The 21,590-nt window shown below is 37.9% G+C and overlaps 1 protein-coding gene across 2 annotated transcripts; it reads right to left on the bottom strand.

Annotated features, from left to right (window-relative positions):
• Nucleotides 1-1,504: 1,504 nt before the first annotated feature.
• On the bottom strand, nt 1,505-19,701 carry cnot2 (CCR4-NOT transcription complex, subunit 2). Of its 2 annotated transcripts, none has more exons than XM_028450088.1 (15): nt 19,577-19,701; nt 16,825-16,953; nt 16,651-16,723; nt 16,363-16,510; nt 14,393-14,575; nt 14,221-14,300; nt 9,812-9,937; nt 9,561-9,685; nt 9,360-9,477; nt 8,353-8,509; nt 5,260-5,321; nt 5,084-5,133; nt 4,904-5,004; nt 2,120-2,264; nt 1,505-2,039 (listed from the first exon to the last, which is right to left on the bottom strand). In XM_028450088.1, exons 2-15 carry the CDS (start codon nt 16,939-16,941, stop codon nt 1,953-1,955), a joined length of 1,572 nt encoding a protein of 523 aa, XP_028305889.1. In that variant the 5' UTR covers nt 16,942-16,953; nt 19,577-19,701; the 3' UTR covers nt 1,505-1,952. The 2 variants fall into 2 exon arrangements, with proteins under 2 accessions (XP_028305889.1, XP_028305890.1); XM_028450089.1 differs by having other exon boundaries at nt 9,812-9,901.
• Nucleotides 19,702-21,590: the final 1,889 nt, after the last annotated feature.

The following is a 21,590-nucleotide window of genomic DNA, read 5'->3' as shown; positions in this document are numbered from 1 at the left end:
TGTGCGACTCGATCATCAGACGTCCGCCCGGGCGGTCACTAATTTTGTCCATCTTTGTACTCTTAGTTTTATAATAAACCTTTTTTTATAAAATCATCAATGCCTCGCCTGGACTCCATCACTCAACCAGAGCAATAAATCATGTCTCCAAATGAGGTCAACCGCAAATTTGCCGTGACACATTTCTTTTAAACACTTTGAATCACAGAAAACTTAATGTAAGCATGTTGTGGAAATTAAAAAAAATTAAGATACATGACTTTTATTTTAAATTAAACACAAATCACCTAATGTAATGAAAGATATATGAATTTGTGGTACACATTTTGTTTGAAAATTGCATCAGATTATATTTGAGCCATTATTAAATTTGCCTTATACACTTCATTTCCAACAGTTTGTCAGGGTTAATGTAACATGTTGACCCACTTTTTGCAGTCAAAACAGTTTTAACTCTTTCATAGTTTTAGGAATTTAATATAATTGAGAAGCCCATTTATGCAGGGTTAGTAAATATGTTTAATAGTAAACCTGCTCATCCAAGTCATTTTCGACTAAGCTGTTCCACAAAGTTCTAAATGTAATACACACTAAACCTTCTCCACAGATAAATGTAGGGTAATCTGTTATTTCCCTCTCCTATGTATTGAAACAATGAGAAAAAAAGAACACAAACGCAGTACTTCAGGAAAGCCTTTTCTGCTTTAATACAAAGGAAAAAAGCGTTTTACTTCAGAAAATACAAGATCAGTCTAAATTTTTTTTTTCTCTTAACACCTAAAATTGGTCATTTTTCCGTTTCCTAAGAAATGCTGCTGCTTCTGCTCCTCAGTCATCTTCAAGTGCTTTCCTTATCCCTTCTTCTACTTTGGGTTTAAAACTCTGAGGGGTGGAGGACTGTTCATTTCCATTCTGAGGACTTTGGGCTGAGAATCAGGCCTTTCCTTGCCTTTATTTATTTTTTGCAATAGCTTAATGTAAGTGCTTACAGTGTCATTCGACACCCTGTCCAGCAGATCCAGAGACTTCCTGTTGCGTCAACATATTGCATCAATGCTCGCCTCATAAAAACAAGGTACAAAGCAGAGCGAAATCTCTTTTCAAAATAGAGGTCACAAACACTCATGTTTAATCATATATACACATACGTACATACATTATAACAATCTTATGTGTGGCAAAAAAATGTACACATTTCTTACAAAATTGTAACAAAGACTGAAGTGTCGTTTTGCTCTGGAGCAAAGTTGTGAGGTTGTTCTTTCTCTCCTTGTTATGTGAAAGCCTGTCGTCCAGATTTGTGTTCTGTTCGGCCCGCAAAACAGAGGTGAGAACCGCTATGAAAATGGAAATGAGGCAAAATGCTGAGAAAATCAACTTAAAGGAAGTCAAAAAAAAAAAAAAAAAGGTTAATATGCATCAACTCCCTGATGTGAAATGAAAGAATAGAAAAAAGGAAAATAATATCAGGGAGAAGTTCCACTAAAATAAAAACACAAACAAAAATTTTTGTCCTTTTATTACTAAACATAGTGCAACATTAAACATTGCATTTCTTTCATCCTTTCACTTGTGTCGGAGAAATCACTTTGCTTTTCCTGCACTAGACACTTGGTGTGAATACGAGGGTGCAACCTTTTTGTTCTGTCACTGCGTTTCGCCACAAGGTCAGTCCTCCTCCTCCCTGGGAGAAAATAGGCTTCAGATTCATTGACGTAAACATAATGAAGACCCTGCTCAAAACACCCCCCCCCCCTTCCTCCCTCCCTACCAAAACAAAAACCTGAAGGTACACGAGGAATAAAAACAAAAAGATTGTGAGTGTTTCGGGCAGCATGTAAATTTTGAAAAGGCAGGGCAGTTTTTTTTTTTTTAAAGATGACGCCGAACCCTTGAGGAATAAAAACCAAGCTGTGCAGGTGGACAGCTGCGGCCTGTGGACTGGTGGGGCCTCAGAAGGCCTGCTGGGCTGGGTTGTAGTTGAACGTTGTTGGCACGTGGGGCCTCTCCTCCAGCTTGTCATACTCAAGGTGAAACTCCTTAAAGAAACATACACACGCTTGGTTTCAGAATGACATTCCAAGGCCGAGAACGCTTTTGGTCACATGACTGCTCTTACCTTGGCTACTTTCCTCCAGTTAAGACAGTCGAAGAAGTAGTAGGTTCCCCTTTCATATGCGTTGGTCTTCAGCGTGGGCTCCATGCCAGGTGCTCGTGTTATCCAAACTCGCTCCTCTTTGTGGTACCTCCAGTCCCGGTTAAAGCTAAAATCATTCAATCATACCAAAGCAAACATGATGTACAAACCTGTTCACTACACACAATATTGGGTAATACATTACCTGAAGTTTTATATATAAAGGCTGACATTACACTTATTATCTGTCATTAGCATTTTTTTTACTTATTTTATATTTACTTTTATTATAGGGGCGGGTGGATGAAATTGCATTGATAAATGGTGGGCCCAACTGCATGTATATATCACGATTCATTTTTAAGTTGGCTTTACAGTAATTATGATGCAAGCCCTGTATCCCCATCTTTAATTACCCAGGTTCCTACACCTTACCAGTCTTCCTAAGTCTTAACCCTAACCCATCTTCCCTTACCCTAACCTCCACTTCCCCATGCCTAACCCTAACCCACTTTTCCTAACCCATCTTCCCTTACCCTAACCTCCACTTCCCCACGTCTAACCCTAACCCACTTTTCCTAACCCTAACCCATCTTCCCTTACCCTAACCTCCACTTCCCCACGTCTAACCCTAACCCACTTTTCCTAACCCTAACCCATCTTCCCTTACCCTAACCTCCCCTTCCCCATGCCTAACCCTCTTCCCAGATACCCTCGAACCCCACTCTTCCCCAACTCACTACTGCACATTTTAATTATTTACTTATGAAATTTTCAAATTGACTGTGGTGATAATCTGGTTTGTATTCTCACAGGAAGCTGCAGACCCTCTCCTCTTTTGAGTCCTGAACCTGTTTTTTGGAGTTTTTTTTTTTACTTTGTTCTTTTTATTCCTGGTTTTAATTTTTCTTTATTTTGATTTTACTATTTTAAGTCTACTGTTATAGGGAGGGGGAATGAATGGGTTCCTGTAGCCAATGCCTTTAAACATGTCTAACACTACCCCCTCTAGATCACTCCACCTAACCCAAAAAATAGCTCCAAAGGTGTCATCATTTAGTGAACGACACTTAATGACAGCCTCCATGACAATTTATTTATGCTAGTGACCGATAATGACAGCGTGATGCCAGCCTTATTTATAAACTTTGAATGTTAACAAATACTTTAAACTGTTGAAGACTTTTTTTTTTATTTTATTTTTTTAATCAGATAAATACACATTGTAGGCCTCATAGGTCAATAAATCCAAGATCATTTGCTCAAAAAAGGTTGAAATTGTCACTTGAAAGTTTGTTTTGATCATCACTGGAAACAAGAAAAAGAAAAATGTTGTGTTGTGCATTGCATTGTGGGATGTGGAGTCCTGTAGACTAGTGGTTCCCCCTTTCTCTTATTTCCATCATCATTTTTAACTAAAAATTAACATTATAAAACCCCATATTTTTAATGCTTTCATTTGTTAATATTCCACTCTCTCTAAAGTACCCCCTGTAGTGATATTGCGTACCCCCATTTGAGAAACATTGCTGTAGATCAGGGGTTCTCATCTGGCCTCACCCTCAGACCCACATTTTGCCACGGTAATTAAATCACAACCCACTTTTCTTATTTCTTTTTTGCATGCATAGAAGTGTTTTTGTTTTTTAAATATATTGTTGCTGCGCTTTCTTGGGTTTCTTTACCAGACAAGGACAGTGATTCACGTGACACCATTTTTGTTCTAGTTTGTTCCTGGTATTTCGTGTTAATCTCAAACGTTAACATCTGCCAAAGTTTTCTCACAAATTTCACTTAGTGAAAACACCACAAATGTTTTGGGAAGTCATTTTGGCAAAGTTTTTGGGGGCAAACACAAGAAATCACAGTAAGAATGAAGTGTAAACACATCTATGTGCAACACTTTTCCTGTTTCCAGTGTGACATCAATAGAAGTGTTTACAATGGATATTAAAATAAACATTCAAGCAGGAACTTTTTTTTTTTCTTTTAGATAAAATGATTTTCAAAATCTAATGTATGAGGCCTACACTATGTTTTTATTGGATAACAAAATATCGTCTCCAGCAGTTTTAATGTTTCAGAAAAATGCAAATGTTTAAAAAAAAAACCAAATGTGAAAAAATAACCAACAGTAAGAGGCTTTCTGTAAATAGATATTATAGATAATAAACCTAAAGCAGCCTAATGAGAGCCATGTGGAGGCTGCTGCTTTATGTCCATCTATCCTCAACCATAATGTGCAATTAGAGCACATGTGTCAAACTCAAGGCCAGGGAGCCAAATTCGGCCCTTTAGAGCATCTATTTCGGCCCGGAGGGGACAGTAAAAAAAACACCAAAAACAGACATAACATAAAATATTGTGTAAATTATCAAAAAAGAGATCTCAAATTCACCAATTTAATCAAATTGCAATATTTTTAGCAGCTTGTCGTTTTCCTTTGTTTAGATTCATTTTTAATTGCAAATTGAGGAAAGAACTACATTTTTCCACAAATTTTGCAATTTCTAACAAACAATTCCACAAAAATCCTCTAAATGACAAAAATTGGTTACAAAATAAAGAAAACTAGGGCACAATTGATGTTAAAGATCCCTCCTACAATCCACCGCCTACTTGAGATCAAACAAGTCCATAATTGGCCCCTGAACTAAAATGGGTTGGACACCCCTGGTTCAGACAAATACTTTGTGGTTACAGTAAACTTCAGGGTTCTTGGTTATTATTTCTCAAACCTGACTGAAAAGCTGTGTGAACACTCACAGCTCCACTGCTGCCAGAAGCTGCAGCAGATCTCCACCGTTCATGTAGTAGAGGTAGAACAGCAGGTCTTCACCATATCGAGCCAGTTTAATGGCAGCCAACTGAAGAAGAGACACAGACTAACATTAGGTGAACTTGGTCCGTGGTGACACTTGGTGGCGCTGTGGAGCTAATAGTTACCTTGTCTCTTATATGGATATTGGTTAAATACTCTGATGGGACGTGGAAGTCTGAACAAAACAGAGACACAGACGAAAAAAAGTCTTCAACACATTGTCCTGTGATCTCAAATGATTTTGTTGTATGGTTAAAAAAAGGTGTTGAGTCATTTACTCCCTTTAAGCTTCAAGTCTTACCGATGTCTTGAGGTCGGCATGGTGCTGATGCCCAGGGAGAGGCAAACTTGGGGTACAAGTTTCTGTCAAAGAAGTCAGCTTATGTAAGCTCCTGATCAGATCGTTCTTAAAAAAGCAAGTGTGTAACTCAAAGAACAGCTGCCAAGTGTCAACTCATCCAAAAATAAATAAAGACCAACATATGAATCAGTGTCAGATAATAAATAAAAACTGTTGTGAAATTAGAGTCACTTTTAAATAAACAATGCGTTTCAAATAATAATAATATTACCTGATATACAGTAAACCTGATTTACTGAATAAGAAAAGAAACTAAAAGCGGAACCAATTCTATCTGTCACATGACCATCACCCTGAATTTAAAGTTAGCCTTAAGCTGGGTACACAAAGATAAGACTGTTTTTGTCCTAAATTAACTCATTCACAACCAACGATGGCAAACGTCAGATTATTTTATGTTTTATAATATCATCCTATAAAATGATCCTGGTCTGACTAAGGGTGTAAGGGAAAAAAATCAATTTGGCGATATATCGCAATATTCTAGCGCACAATTATCATATTGATCAATTGATGTTTTTGATGATAAAAAAAGAAACATTTGCATAGCACATAAACACCTGGTCACTAGGTGTCAGTGAACCACACCAGACCGTGTTAAACTACCTCACGTTTAGCTTGGAAGCTGATTGCACTTTATTTCCATAAAACATACTAGGGATAATTATAGATGTATAGATGTGGTTACTTTATTTTTTTTAAATTTAAGAACTTAACAGAATCAGAATCTGCTGTAGAAGCATATTGAAAAACGTAATTTGATAATTTAATAAACATTTGATATTTGTACTTGAATTTAGAGTCTGTTACAATTTACTTGTTATCGTAAGATAAAAAAAAAAAGAAAGAAATTGTATTTCATACCATTTTGTTCTTGTAAAGGTGAAATTTGTCATTTATATTGCGATATATCGCAATGTATATGGTATTGTTTTACATCGCGATACAGTATATCGTAATGTGAATTGTATTGTATCATCACATTCATAGGTCTGACGCGTATTAAGAGTGAATTTGTGCTGATAATCTGAGCTGAAACGTGTCAGAGACAACAATGAAAACGTGTGTGGAAAACCAACGACTACTGACGTGGACGTTAGGGTGTGCGATCCGACAATATTAGATCATGAAGGATTAAAACATGACGACGTTGTGCCAAATCACAGAAATCGTAGAACCGTCTGTAGCGCAAATTTTATCCCTCGCGGTGCCTTGTACATACAAAGGTTTTTTTCTCTTCCAAATCACACCATTTGCTAATCAGGCAATAGTCAAAACTCAATAAGCACAGATGTACGCTCTGCTAACACTCCTCCTCCCTCCCCCAGTGCACGGACACACAGCGTTGGTTCTGCTTCCTCGGTGTTAGCGCTGCCTGTCGGATTCTCAGTGCAGATGTCCGTCTGACCTTTGTAAAACTCCATCAGTTGTGAGTGTTGGAAGCACTGAGAGACGTTTGAGCAAACAGTGCATGTATTTCTCTTTCGTAACAGCTCAGCTGATTTTCTTAAAGGGACCACATCCTGACTGTGGTTAAAAAATACTTTCAGCAACTCAGAGCTGCCCAGAAAGAAGCAACACACATTTCAGCCTTAAAGAAAAAGTCAAAAGCGGAACAAAATGTTGTTATTGTGCTGCTAGTGATTAACAAAAGGGTCTTTGTGGCATTTTTATCCACTGACTTTGATCCATTATTGTTTTTCGCCTATTGCCAATATAAAGATATGAATATTATCACCCAGGCCTAATGTAACCAAAGCAGTAACGTTTGATCTTGTAAAGAATATTATTGTGTGAAATGAGGCGTTCAAACACTGCTTAAAGTAGAATTTTATTAATATGAGTATGTTACCTCAATAACAAATGGAAATCACTAGACTGATATACAGTACTGCCTTGTTATGTAGCAAGTGATGCTAATGCTAATGCTATACCACTTTAGTTAAACAAAGTAAAAAGACTGTGTGTGACTATAAGAACATGTCAGTCCTTTTGTTTCATGTTATTGTACTTGGAACCAGTTTGATAAATTGCTTACATACATTTTTAAAAATGTTTGAAAATTTCCCTGACTTAAATTATCATTTATCCCTTTTTTCCCCATTTAGGGCGATGATTTTAAGTAGGTGAATTGGTTTGTTTACTTGGAAATAGTCTAAATCATCTGAATAAAAAAATCATGATCGTGATTTTACAAGAAAAAAAAAAAGATTTATATTCCCCATATCGCCCACCCCTACATGGACCGAATGTAGCCAAACGGGAAGCGAGCTGACTGAAAAATGAGGAAGCAGGAGGGAAGTGTAAAGTGCTAAAAGTTTTTCTTTTTTTTTTTTTAAAAGTTCAGGGATTTTTCCACCAAAAATACGACCGCGCCTGCATCACTCCCTTATCTCGTATGTCCACTTCCATGTTGCGTGTTGTGTTTTCTGCTTGTTGCTGTGTTTTTCTTCATTTTTTGTAATATCACATTTAATCACATGAGATTTCTGGTTTTGGTGGACGGCGGGAGGTCGGACAGAATGGTTGTGTGCGTTGAGATTATTGGAGCACACACACACACACGCACGCACACACGCACACGCACACACACGCACACACGCACACACACACACACACACACACACACACACACACACACACACACACACACACACAGTAAAATTAGATAAAAATATGTCTATAACAGATTAAAAATCCGTGTGTACCCATCTTAAGAAAGACGTACAAACTCAGGGTGTGCAAACATTTTAACGTTTCATTTTTTGAGCACTTAATTGGTGCATTAAACTCAGTCTCTCCACTGTGTAAGCTCTACCTATGACAACAACGTTGACCTTGTTAAACCTCCATTAAAACCAGGAGACATTTGACTTCTTACCCAAGAAATACAGAAAGATCTTTACGTCCTCTTCAGTGAATTGAAAGCCATCTATTCTAGCATTAATAATCTATAAATAAACACGTATAAGTTGTGCTTTCATATATAATACCCTTAAAATAAATGTATTCTGAGAAGAGAATCTGTCTTACTCTGGCGAGTTTAGGTTAAGTCCCAGCGTTGTGAGGTCACTTCCTAGTGCCAGATGAACCATTCCTGGGTCAGTTTCTGCCGCTCGGATAAACGTCAACAGGCCAATCATTCCGAACTGGTCTGTCACCATTCCTGATGGAATGTTCGTCACCCGACCTGCACACACACACGCACAGAGTTGGGTACTTGTACTTTTTTTTGAGTATGTTTCTAAATCAGTAATTTCACTTGTATTAAAAGGGTGATATTATGAAAAATTCACTATAATGGTTTTGCTACAGTATTATACATTCCTTTAGCCTCATTCAGAGGGTGAAATTTGAAAAAGTTCTGTTTCCTCCCTCCCTTGTTTCTCCACATTTTGTAAAACATGAGCTCCAAAGGGGTGAGTTAGATTTTTCTCGCCAGGTGACGTCACCTAGCGGAAACTCCTCCTCCTGACAACCCTGGCTCCCCCTATCCTATATAAGAATGTGAGCTCCTCCCTCTCAAACTACCTCACAGCTAAACAAAAACTGTGGTTTAATATAGAATGTATAAAATGTGTTCTCTGCATTTATCCCCTCCCTTAGGAGCAGTGGGCAGCCACGGTGTAGCACCCGGAGCAGTTACAATCAGTTCCATTTTTAGTAAGCGTTATATCGTCTTGTTTTGCCTTTGAGATGATCTGACGTGTTTGTGACCCAATGCGATGCAGCGGTTGGACAAAACAGTGGACTATCACCTTGAATTGACTATTCCTGTAATAAGTATTGGAGAGAAGGAGAAAAAAGCGACGTAGCAGCTTCGGTGAGTGTTTGAAACAGCTGAAACAGCGTGGAGCAGCTTTTGTCAAACTCATAACCACAATAGCCTCTTAAATAGCCACGTGTTTGACTGTAATGTGCAGTTTTTGGCTGAAAAAATAAATATATGAGTATATCAGTACTCTTTACACCTCTGCTGTAGGCCACAGAAGCCTAGAGAACCTTCCTAGTATACTTCTCATGTACTAAGGATGTCTCACCATCAGATAACACCTGGATCCCTTTCTTTTGGTTGTTGTTTTGTGCCGAGGTCGTCTTGTCTCCGGGGAACTTGGGTCCATCTGTGTTGGTGGTGTTTTTGCTTGTAGAGTTCAAGTTCTGTCAATAAAACAAAAGCACAAACAAACCTATAATTTTATATGCGAGTCCCCTTTATGCTTTATTCATAGACTGTCCCTTACAGTTTTGCTGTCTTCACTATTCAACGAGGGGTCCTTGTAGTTTGCGCCAGGCAGTGCGGGGAAGTCCTCGTTATGGATAGAAAAGTCCTGCGTCTGTTCAGTCGATGGCTTCGTTACCATGCCAACTGGATGTTGAACAATGAGGAAAAATGAACAATTATGTGTGCTAAAGTGGATAGAGAAGGAAAACATCCATCGACAGAGCAATCACAAAGTCTGAAAGTGACTTAATCTGCAGCCTAATGGTTTACCATAAGGAGCTCGTCCAGCCAGTGGGTTGAGCACCGGTGTTGGGTTTCCACTCCCATCTCTTCGATTCCTGTCCGCTAATGCCGGGAAGTCTGAGAGATCCAATCCTGTTACATTTTCACTCCCGTCTGCATCCAAATATCAGACACATTCATGTTGCATGTAAAAACTAGAATACAAACTAATTGTAAACTAATACCTCTTAAACTTTCAAAGTGATAAAGATAGGCATTTAATGTGATTGACTGTAATGTCTTAATTTGCTGATCCGATCAATGACGTCAATATCGTGATGTAACTTTCTGTAGATGCTCCCATTGCATTGTTTTATCATTTAAACTGAAGAGATGTTAAAGAGCAGAGCGATGCGCTCCCGTTTACTTTCACTTTCATACCGGAGACTTCTGTCTGTTTCAGGGCAGAGGTGGACACAGAAGCCCATGTGTGTGCGCCCCACCTCCGCTGTGCACATGTGAATATGGAGAAATAATATTTTATAGCATCTGTACTTTACTTGAGTATTATATTTGGGGGACAATATTTACATTCACTCCACTATTAAATAAATAATACGAGTGAGTAGAACTAGAAAAGTTTTACACTTCTTCTTACCCCTTTTGAACATGAGTATCTTTAATGAGAAGATGATCAAATATGCTTTTATTTATTTATTATTAATATTATCCTGCTATATCACTGTCCATAAACTGTTTTTTTCAATGAAGAACATGTTCAATATATTAAAATCAAAGTAAAAATAATTTTCAAATGATCATTTGTAATATTGGTAAAGTCTCTTACATGCAACACCCATTTCTCATCAGAATTTAAGCTTTAAAAATACACATATATTGTATGTTGAACTTAAAATACTCAGATCAGTAAGCACTAAGCACCAGGAGAAGCTATACTGACTAACTACTAACTTTTTTCTTTTCATCTTGCAGCCACGGCAACCATTCACATTTGATGACGTCATCAAACTGTTTCCTGTATTGTACATGCATACATTCAGTGTTGATAAATGAAGTAAATAGGCTAATATGGACTATAAGCAACAGTAGGTTTTGCAATGCCACAATTAGCAAATGTGTGTTTGCTCCACTAATGCTGATGCTAATGCTGATGGAGGCTTCACATAGTTCCAGTATGGTGTGCCTCCACAGATTCATCTCCAACTCTCTTGTAGTTGAAGCTGCAACCGTTTATTTTGCCAATCACTCAAAAACATCATACATCTTATCAATCTGCTCCGGTCTCACACGCTCTCTCACTACGCACACTGGTCGAGCAACCAGCACATGCATTCGCAGTTAAGAGGCCACGCACCCACCCACACCCACCCACGCACCCACCCACCCACCCACACGCACGCTCGCTCACGCACGCACGCGCACACGCACACGCACACACACACACAACAAATGTTATGTTCAAGTCCTGCATGGAAATTCTTCAACTCTTCCACTCCCTCACAGTCACAAGGCTGCATTTAGGTCCCAAAAAATTGATTTAGATTTTCCGTGAATTTGTATCAGGTAGTACCGAAGGAATTTGGTCGGTACCTAAACAAAACTACCTGAATTCATATGATCGGATCAGTAACTGTTTTTTTAAACTTACTGATCGGGGATCGGCCCAACAATGCTGATCATGTAAAATCTAAATGGAGAGACTTCTTGCAGGTACAATGACAAACAGTTTTGCAAACACAATTCTAACCCAGTTTGTAACAAACAGCTGTTTTCAGTACAATTAACTCATTCAGTGCCAGCCATTTTCAAATTTTCTACCCCCCTCAGTGCCAGCCGTTTTTGAGCATTTTGACTGATTTTAAAGACCCACAGAATATTTTCTACTATGACTATCTGAAATCTGACACCGGATTCTGAAAGATTGAAGCCTCTACTGTCAGAAAAAAAAACCATTTGCTCCTGGCTCGTTCCGTTCTTTTGTAATCAGCCATTGAATAGAGCAAGTTTTACACAAATCTTCAGTTTCAGAGCAAAAAGTGACAACTCTAACATCTGAACATTGTTTCCTTATATAAAACAAAAAAAAAACCCACTGAGACTGGGCTTTTGATGGCAAAATTATTATTATTTTGCTGTCTGTCAGAGTTGAATGGATTTCTGACTGTATTTTGGTGTTCCTCCAACTTTCCCTCCCGTCAGTCTGCACACAGACGTAACTTCCTCTTCCTCCCGACACGCAGCAATGACCCGTTTAGCCCGGTTAGTTGATGGTTTTATCTCACGATCACAACATTATCAATAATCCACTCAGGTCCACACATGTTCTGTGTTAGTATGTGGAGCTGTGAGCTGCTGGATACGTCACAATATCACTCTGTAGTGCCATAATCTCACTCATTCCTGTTTCTCCTCCCCAGCTAATGGTAGCATCAGTGGCTAATCTCTCATCTAAAGGTGTACTGCTGCCATCTTCAGGACACAGTTGGTCACTACAACACCCCACAGCTTAGATATTGATGAGGGACCTCCGCCAGGGTGTTTTCTAGTAATCCCCGTGAAAAAACACAAATGACGAGTTTCTCGTCAGTGACGTGGAGCTTTTGGATTTGAAATGACAAGATATCTCGTCGGGGGCACTGAGTGAGTTAATGATGACAGATGGAAAAAACTGAACATAGAAGAAGAAACTTGATGAGCGGACAAGAAGTACAGTAGATTTAAACTTAAATAATTTTCAGTGGTACATTGGGTACATGGTGACAGGATTTAAGGTTACAACACAGACAAATACACAACCAATAAACCAAACCCTAAATGTATTTATGTTGTTTTAACCCTTACAGTTAAATATTTATATAACAAATGACACTCAAATATCAGAAAGCTCAACTGACGAGCTGCAACATTTGATCACTGTGAGTTTGGTGTTGTTTATTCAGCGACAAAGCATGCTGAGCTTCTAATATCCTGCCAAATAAAGTGAGCCACATTATCTCATGTCACGATTATCCTAAAAGATTTTCCTGTGGTCATAACTCCGTGAAAGAATTGAAATGACTGAGAACTAAAAAAACGGCATAAAAAAAACAAGCATAGTCACCCTGAAACACAAAGTCTAGTGGATCTTTTTTTAGTTTGGGAACACCATCGTTCCCTCATCTCATTTGCCTTTGGAGATTTTATAGTATAGAGTGGGGGTGTCGTAACAGCTCCAGGGGTTCTGCCCATAATCAAAGCATTTTTTTAAATTCTCCTAGTAGCAGGTCAGTTAAAACTAGGGGGTTTAGTTATTAGTTAAAGAGTAACTAAACCCTAAACCCACTTTTTTCTGCTGAATACATGTGTATTTACGTATCAAGTAGTGCTGTTTTTTTAAAACTAGTCCCAAGTTTTAATGATGTAAAGCATTTTGTATTACATTGTAAATATAAAAAGCACTCTATAAATAAAGTTTGATTGATTGATTTCAGTAAAAATATAAAATGTCAGACACACTGGCCACTAAGGGTTTATCTGTTGGTCCCACCCCTCCTAATAGAGCTGAGAGGAGGGAGGAAGGTTTCCTCCAATCACAGCCCTCAATGAGCATTGATTGACAGCCTCGCTAAGGAAGTCTAGTGCTCCGTGTGACTCTGTGCTTCTATAAAGAGCAGATTCTTGCGCTAATCAGAGGGTTCATCAAGTGTATTTATAGACACATCTATGCTATATCAGGGTTCTCACCAGGAATTTTTCACAGCATAGGGGCGTGGCACATGAATGAGCGTCACGGGAACATTTTGAAATGTATAACACTTTGATGGCCAAAATGAGTGAAGTAAAGCTTATGTTGTTTTTTTTAATCTTTGTTACTGCCTTACTTTTAGAGGTGTGCCATCTTTTATATGTGCATTCCCATCTGTCTCTGCGTGTGCGGGGATGTGTGTGTCCATCTTATCGCTGTGTGCATGAGGTGGTGGGAGAGCAGGACTGTTTGTCCCTGAGTGGTGTCTGTAAGGCTGTGCGTGAGCTTCACGTCGTGATTGTGTGGTTGTAGTGACAAATTTCAGCTTATTAACTTGCTCTGTGTGCGTGTGTACAGACACATCATTGTGTATTACTGTCTTTCTCTGTGCACAGCGCTGGGCACCCAGAGTGGGTGTGTCTTAGTACTACAGCAGTAACGCCCATAATCACGGCATTTTTTTTTAAATTTTTTTCTCCTAGTGGCAGCTCAGCAGAAAGCAGGGGTGTAGTTACTCTTTAAGAAAAGTCACATAATACACTCAGTAAAGTGTAGAACCTCACAGTGTGACCACCTTTAGTAAATAGAATTCCCCATGCCCAGTAAAGAAAAAGAGGCCCTATTGTAAATCCGACTGCAATACTTCCATTAGACTAATGATGTTATTAAGCATAGCCTGAGGATTGGTACGACACATGATAAACATACTGACCTGTGCCATTGAAGATGTTGCTCGATAACGAATTGTTCATCCCAAACCCCTGATTGCGGTTCATACCAAATCCTGACATACTGCAGAGTTGGATTAAAAACAAATGTGATGGAAAAAGTTAATGTTATTATATACAGTCAGATATCTGCAGCAGGCGTTGAAAAACTGGTACCTGTTAATGGTGAAAGGCTGGCGAGCTGGCTGCTGTTTGGGCATACAGATGATGCTGGGTGAGCTTCGATTGGGGCTTCCCAGTCCCGAGCTGCCCATGCTATTGGTCCTGCCGCTCATACCAATCCCCTGCCCGACCTGAGAGTGGTTCAGCATGTTCCTCGAATTCATTGGTAACGTCCCCCTGTTGAAATATCATCACATCAGCGCTAATACACCTGTAAAAACCCAGTAAACCCAGTACGTGTGGCCTCCCGCTTTCCATTTCAAAATTTCTCAAATTCCGTTTCAGGGTTTACCCATTTCTGCGTCTAGTTACACTTTTCTGTTTTGTTTACATTTCCTCATCTTTCCCTATTTAAATGACTTTACTAGATAATAAACCTCCCGAAATCATACCAAACATGCTAATTAGGGTTAATAGACTCAAGTACGATTATCAATTTTACATTTTATATGTTTCATAAGATTTACAAAAACGGGAAGGTTACATTGAAATCATATTTAATCCGTGTATCATCCGTTTTTCATTATGTAACAAAAACATGAAAAACTCATTTGTTTCCAAAACCAAAATGAAAAAACGGAAAACGTCTTGTTTTTCAAATTCAAGCTCTTTTGCTTCAGTACAGGAAAAAACGAACACCTTTATTCATTTTCTCCATTACCGATTGGCCAAAGTACGTGACCCGGAAGTGTACGCTCATCCGTCGCTCAACTGTGCACCTGAAACGTGTCCTTTTTGCTTTAGCTGGTGTTGGGCACAGAACCTCCTCACGGACATTTCGGAGGATTTAGAGACTCCTGAGTGTTGCAGAGCTAAAGATATCGCAGAATGTGTAACGTTTCTCGTTTTTTGTACCGAAGCGTTTTCTGTTTTTTCATTTTGGTTTTTGGAAACAAATACCAAATAATGAGTGTTTTTTTTCGTTTTTCATGTTTTTGTTACATAATGAAAAACTAATGAACGAATGATGCACGTATTGTATTTTCATATCATCATTAGCATGTTGCTAGGGAGACGTTAGCCACACTGCTATAGCCACTACCAATGAACAGGAAAAATACCATGGAAATGTGTGATATGAAACCATTAATTACCGCCAACCGGTGAAACACCCTCAGGTTTTGCACAGATGACTGTGACGTGTCACCAGGTAACCTCATCACCAGTTCAGCTAATACACCAACAACAAAACCTGTCTTTGTACTAGTCCCTTTTCAGATTTCAATGCAGTTGCTTGTTCATCACAAGACATTAAAAACGCACTAATAAAGCTTTGCGTTCATTTTCAATCACAAGTTAACACGATCACGAGTCGAACCGTAGCATAGAGGGCGAGATGTTGAACAGGATTATTTGTATAATTTCTACATGTGATGACCGAGTGGTCTAAGGCGCTAGACTCAAGTATTTTTCTTTCCGTTGATGTGGGTTCGAATCCCACTTCTGACATATTTTTTTTCTTCTTCATTTTTACATATTTAACACGTCAAATTCCACCTTTAAAAATACATATACACAAAAAAAAGAAACATTTTAGGGTATTTCCTGGGTTAGGGCTAAAATAAAACTGACGGAACAATAGCTAGAAAAACACGGGCAGTGACGGAACTACTGGTATTCGGCTTACTGCGCATGTGAACGCATTTCCGTGTCATGTTGGGCCCCAATTTTAGGGAAAAGAAAATGTGCGAAAAAATAAATTGGTAAGATTGATTTTTTAGAATGTAAATTCATTAATTTTTTTTTTTATTCATTCGTTTTCAGTTTTCACAGAAAATCAAAGGCCTTAAGTATGTGTGCTACGTGTTGCATGAAGTTTTTACATTTCCTTCACAATGTCTACCACAGGCACACAGATTTATTAAAGAAATTAAGACATTACAACACAGCATGCAAATCCACCCTCACAAACAGGCTCTCTCTCACACACAGACAGACACACGCACACACGAGCGCACACACACCTGCTCGGTGATGGGGGGGTATGAAGGGACATAGAAGGGACTCCTGTTGTGGGTGTTATATGACTTGGTAGCTGGCTGCCTTGTGTTAGATTTCTGTTTAGCTGTGGCGTATTGTTTCCCATGCCTCTTACCGAGAACCCCAGCGCACCTGCAGTGAGACAAACACACAGCAAGAAAACATTCAATCACTTGATTTATTTTGTTAATAATCTTAAATAAATTTATAGACCTGACGCCTCCTTAGAAGTTGTGATGAGTGATGCTAAAAAAAAAAAACATAACACTTACTCTGTGGTCCGTACAAACTGGCACCGAGCTGTGACAGCTGGCCTGACGACGATGGCGACGGAGACGAAAGCATCTGTAGAAAAAATAATAATTTAAAAATTGGATCAAAGAGAGTTGAAAACGAATTAATAAAATTGTTTTAAAAAAATCAACAGATTGACAAGAAAAACTCACATCTTTGTCCGACCGATGTGGGAACATCGACGGCTGGTTGTAGTACATGCTTTCATCTGTAAAGTCGTTGTCGACTACCTCGACAAACTCCACAAATTTCTTTCTAGCACCAAACATGCCTTTTGTCACCTGGGGAGAGGTTCAAAAACATCACATAAATTGTTTGCCAAATAGTTCTTATATGCTGCATTTTCTACAGTGATTGACAAAATCAACATGACAATTTAAAAAAAAAAAGAGGAATTACATGGGAATTATTAGAAATTATAAAGTATCCTAATCCATAGGGATGTCTCAATACAACTTTTTCACTTCCGATATGATACCGATATTGCAGCCTTGCGTATCGGCCAATACCGATATTGATCCGATGCAATATTAACATGAATCATACATACTTTTATTACTTATTTTGTAGTGCGGAATGTTAGAAAAGGCTTGATCAAGTGATGTTACTCAAACAGAGAACAATAGTCAACAACAGGAGGTTCATTCGTTGGAGTGTGAACCACAGTCACCTATGGATGGAAGTGCTGGAGCAGAACATTTTATCAAAGAGTTTATATCGGTGATTTTGGATGCAGTCCGATAAAATCCGATAATTTTTTTTTATTTTTTTTTGGCTAATATCGGACCGATATCCGATATTAATATCAGATCCTGACACCTCTACTAATCCATCTACATTGACAACACATTTGACCGTACACATTAAAAGTCATTTTCTACCTTTAAATAGAAATGAACAGAATATAGTTGTATCTAAACAAAGTATACCAACTATAACATTTCTGCTCATCAGACGCATGACATCATAAAAATAACATGAATTAATCTATAACTTCAGATATGATCCACTAGCTCTTAAATACAACCATAAAGTTTATTATTGTTTGCTATCAAGTCCCCTAAATCTGTTTTAATTGTGACAATACAACTTTTTCACTACCGATATCCATCCGATAAGACGTCAGCATCGATCATGCATGCTTTTATTTCTTTATTTGTAGTATGGAGTGTTAGAAAAGGCTCGATCAAGTGATATAAACAATAGTAAGACTCAGCAATGATAGGTAAGACAAAAAACTGACCCATTTATTATTAACCAATGGGTTACATACATTTAAACAGAAGAATGTTCGACAAGTGAATGAAAACCTTGAAAAATTACCTCAATAAATCCAATAAAAACAAATCATGCATTGGCGTGCTTATATGGCCGATATAATCTGCCATTTTCTCTGATTTCAAGCCAATATCTGATATCAATATCAGATCAGACACCCTTAGTGTTAATATAATCAAAATGCATTTTATAAAATTGTTTCAAAGTTTCTACATTTTTCTAAAGCTAATCCTTTAAATTCAATTAAACTTTATTTATATAGCACACATTACAACAAAGTCATCTCAAAGCGCCAGACAAAAAAAAGGAAAAAAGTCAGAATCTCATTGACAGAAGATGGCTGATAATTTATATGTATACTATGTAATGTCATATATACACACACACACACACATATATATATATATATATATATACACACACACAATATTTTTCCAACAATCAACTCAGTCTCACATTATCTACATGACTGTGCTTGTTTTTAGGTCTGGTTAAACCAGCATCATTCACACTGAAAGTACCCACACAGAATGTTATATATATATATTAAATTTTATTATAAACTTGGCTTGTTAGGAAAAGCATATTGCTTCCTTACATGTTTATTTTAAACTTTTATTCATTTTAGACGTGTGTGTTTTTCTAATAAATGTCTATAATATAATTATGAAGTTAATTTCTTGACTGTGATGATAGAAATTAAAAGATATTAAAATCCGGAGCCAAATGAAGTCCATCACTAGTAGTTATGTGAGAAGACCAGCAGAGGAGCGGAGAGGCTACTTAGCCAGCATCGGTGTCACGGTTTAACTGGTAACCTTAGACAAGTAGTGATCAGTTTATCATTCTCTCTTTGGTAGTTCACGTCAGTGTCGACAAAAAAGTGGGAAAAAACCTTTGCTTTCTGTGCAAACGTGCTCCTTATTGGTCAATAATGGCTTAATGACAATCTGAACCGAAACAACAAATACTAAGTTTTAGTGCCTTAGCCTCATTGCCTATGAAAATATAACTGATATCGGACACAATTCAAACAAGCCCAATAAAAGAACAAATTTCAGAATAAAAGCTGACGGGGTTATCTATTTTCACAACTTCAACTCGCAAACATTTAGCTGTAATTTAATGTATTACACACATTGTCATTTATAAGAGTACAACTTATTTTGAACAAATAAAGAAGATTACCTTTTCAGGGAAATTAACTAATTAGTTTGGGAACAGCTGTTTGGGGATTTAACGCGTCAGCCACCAGTCAGAGTGGTCACCATTTAAACCGAAACACCGGTGGAAGCTGCTGACATTAGCAGCGTTTTACTAGTAAGTGCTAATCAAAGCTAACTTAGCAGTAGTTTACAAACCGCAGCCATAATTGTTCCCCTTTAAGACAGTATGCCCGGGCCAAAAAGAGGTGAACTATAAGCGCTGATCCCGGCAGCTGTCTGGTGTCCAGGCTCAGCCTACCATCCGTTGGCTGCACTTAGCCACAATGCTAACCTGCTAATGGCTAAAGGCCAACCAAACTGGCGAGCAGCAGCACAGGGATGGGAAGCAACACTTGAATCCCGTTAAAACACACACACCACACAGCTTTAAAACGCACAGTAACGAGTAGCACACTCTCACCGCATCAATCTCCCCTTCGCTTCGTTAAATCCAAGATGGCTGTGTGTATTCTTTAGCAGAGAGAGCTGCAGCCTTTACCCTCTGACCTCTCAACCTACCAGCTGCTTCCGTACACATCCCGTTCACTCATACAGATATGTTATATATCTCTGTGTTCACACATTCAGCCCGAAATAATGTATCTTAGAATAATTAAGGTCTCAGAAATTGACCGCACTAATGAATGGGTTAATGCAGTATTGGCAACTGGAGGCTCGGGGGCCACATGCGGCCCTCTGTCAAATTTTGTGTGGCCCCTAAAGTAAATGCACAGAATTACAGAAGAACAAAAATAAATAACATACAAAATTAACAAAATGCAAATAAAGGAAAACAGAAATACACAAAAAATGCACAAAATGACCAAACACACAGAAGACGACTACAAAAATAAACAAAAGAGCATCAGAAATACACAAAATGATTCAAAAAACACAGAACTCAAATACAAAGTAACACAAAACAACAACAAATCTGCAAATGGACTCCAAAAACACTGATGACGACTATAAAACTAAACAAAAGAACTGCAAAAATACACAAAATGACAGCAGAAATTCACAAAATGACTCACAACAAACCAAACACACATCAATCCACTAACTCAGACTGCTGAACTTTTATATTTATTGTATATTTTTATTTACACATATAGATATATATTTATTGTGTAAATATTGTCTTGTCATTCACTTTTCCTAATTTCATGTTTATGTTGCTCACTTGTGCCTTAAAATTACATTTTCTGAGTCTGAATGTGCATTACAGAAAAAGACTGATAAGGACAACAAAAATGCACAAGTTGACTACAAAATTGCTCCAAAACACAGAAAGCAACAAAAATATATGCAAAACGACAGAAAAAAAATACTCAAAATAACCCGTAACACACCAAGAAACAATGAAAAAAGACACAAAGTGACCCTAAAAGCACACAAAATACACAGAAATAACTCGTAACACACAAAACAACAATGAAAACACACAAAATGAAAACAAAAACGTTTAACCTTTCCTGTATCTATGCTCAAAATGGTCCTTTTCTTAAATGTGTGCATAAATGTTGATAACATGGCCCATTTCTGGGTTAATGCAAATGATTAGTTTATGGTCTACTGGTGGACACATACACATACACTTTAAACTTAACTTTCATTTCATTTCTTTAATCAGAATCAGAATCAGAATCAACTTTATTGGCCAGGGGTGTATGAATACACACAAGGAATTTCTTTTGGTGACCTGTGCTCTCTCAGGTAGTGTAACAATAAATAATAACAATCAACTAGAATAAAGAAAAATAAATAAAATAAGGAAAAAAGAAAAAAAAGAAGTATAAACATAATATAAGAGTAGTTAGACTAATATGTGCAAACTAAATAAAAATAACAAGATAATAATAATAATAATAATAATAATAATAATAATAATAATAATAATAATGAAATAAAATAAAAATACAATAATAATAATAATAAGATAATAGTGCAGTAGTGCATTGATGAGTAGTGCAGGTGAACATTTAAATGAAAAATTATGTCCATGAACATTTCGCAGTGACAGGTTGATCCAGGGTTGATATGTTTAGTTCCAGGTTATTTCACAGTAACAGAAACGGGTCTGACACGCTATGACTGTTTAGTGTTGATCAGAGTGACAGCCTGGGGGAAGAAACTGTTTTTATGGCGGGTAGTTTTGGCGTACAGTGATCTGTAGCGTCTGCCGGAGGGGAGGAGTTTGTGTGCAGGGTGTGAGGGGTCTGCAGTGATGCTACCTGCCCGTTTTCTGACCCTGGACAGGTATAAGTCTTGGATGGAGGGCAGATCAACACCAATGATCTTTTCTGCAGTCCTGATTATCCTTTGTAGTCTGTGTCTGTCTAGTTTGGTTGTAGATCCAAACCAGACAGTGATGGAGGTGCACAGAACAGACTGAATGATGGAGGTGTAGAACATGATCAGCAGCTCCTGGGGCA

Source organism: Gouania willdenowi, chromosome 6 (assembly GCF_900634775.1).
Source record: "Gouania willdenowi chromosome 6, fGouWil2.1, whole genome shotgun sequence".
Classification (NCBI taxonomy): domain Eukaryota; kingdom Metazoa; phylum Chordata; class Actinopteri; order Blenniiformes; family Gobiesocidae; genus Gouania; species Gouania willdenowi.
This window is presented reverse-complemented; position numbering and strand designations above follow the sequence as displayed.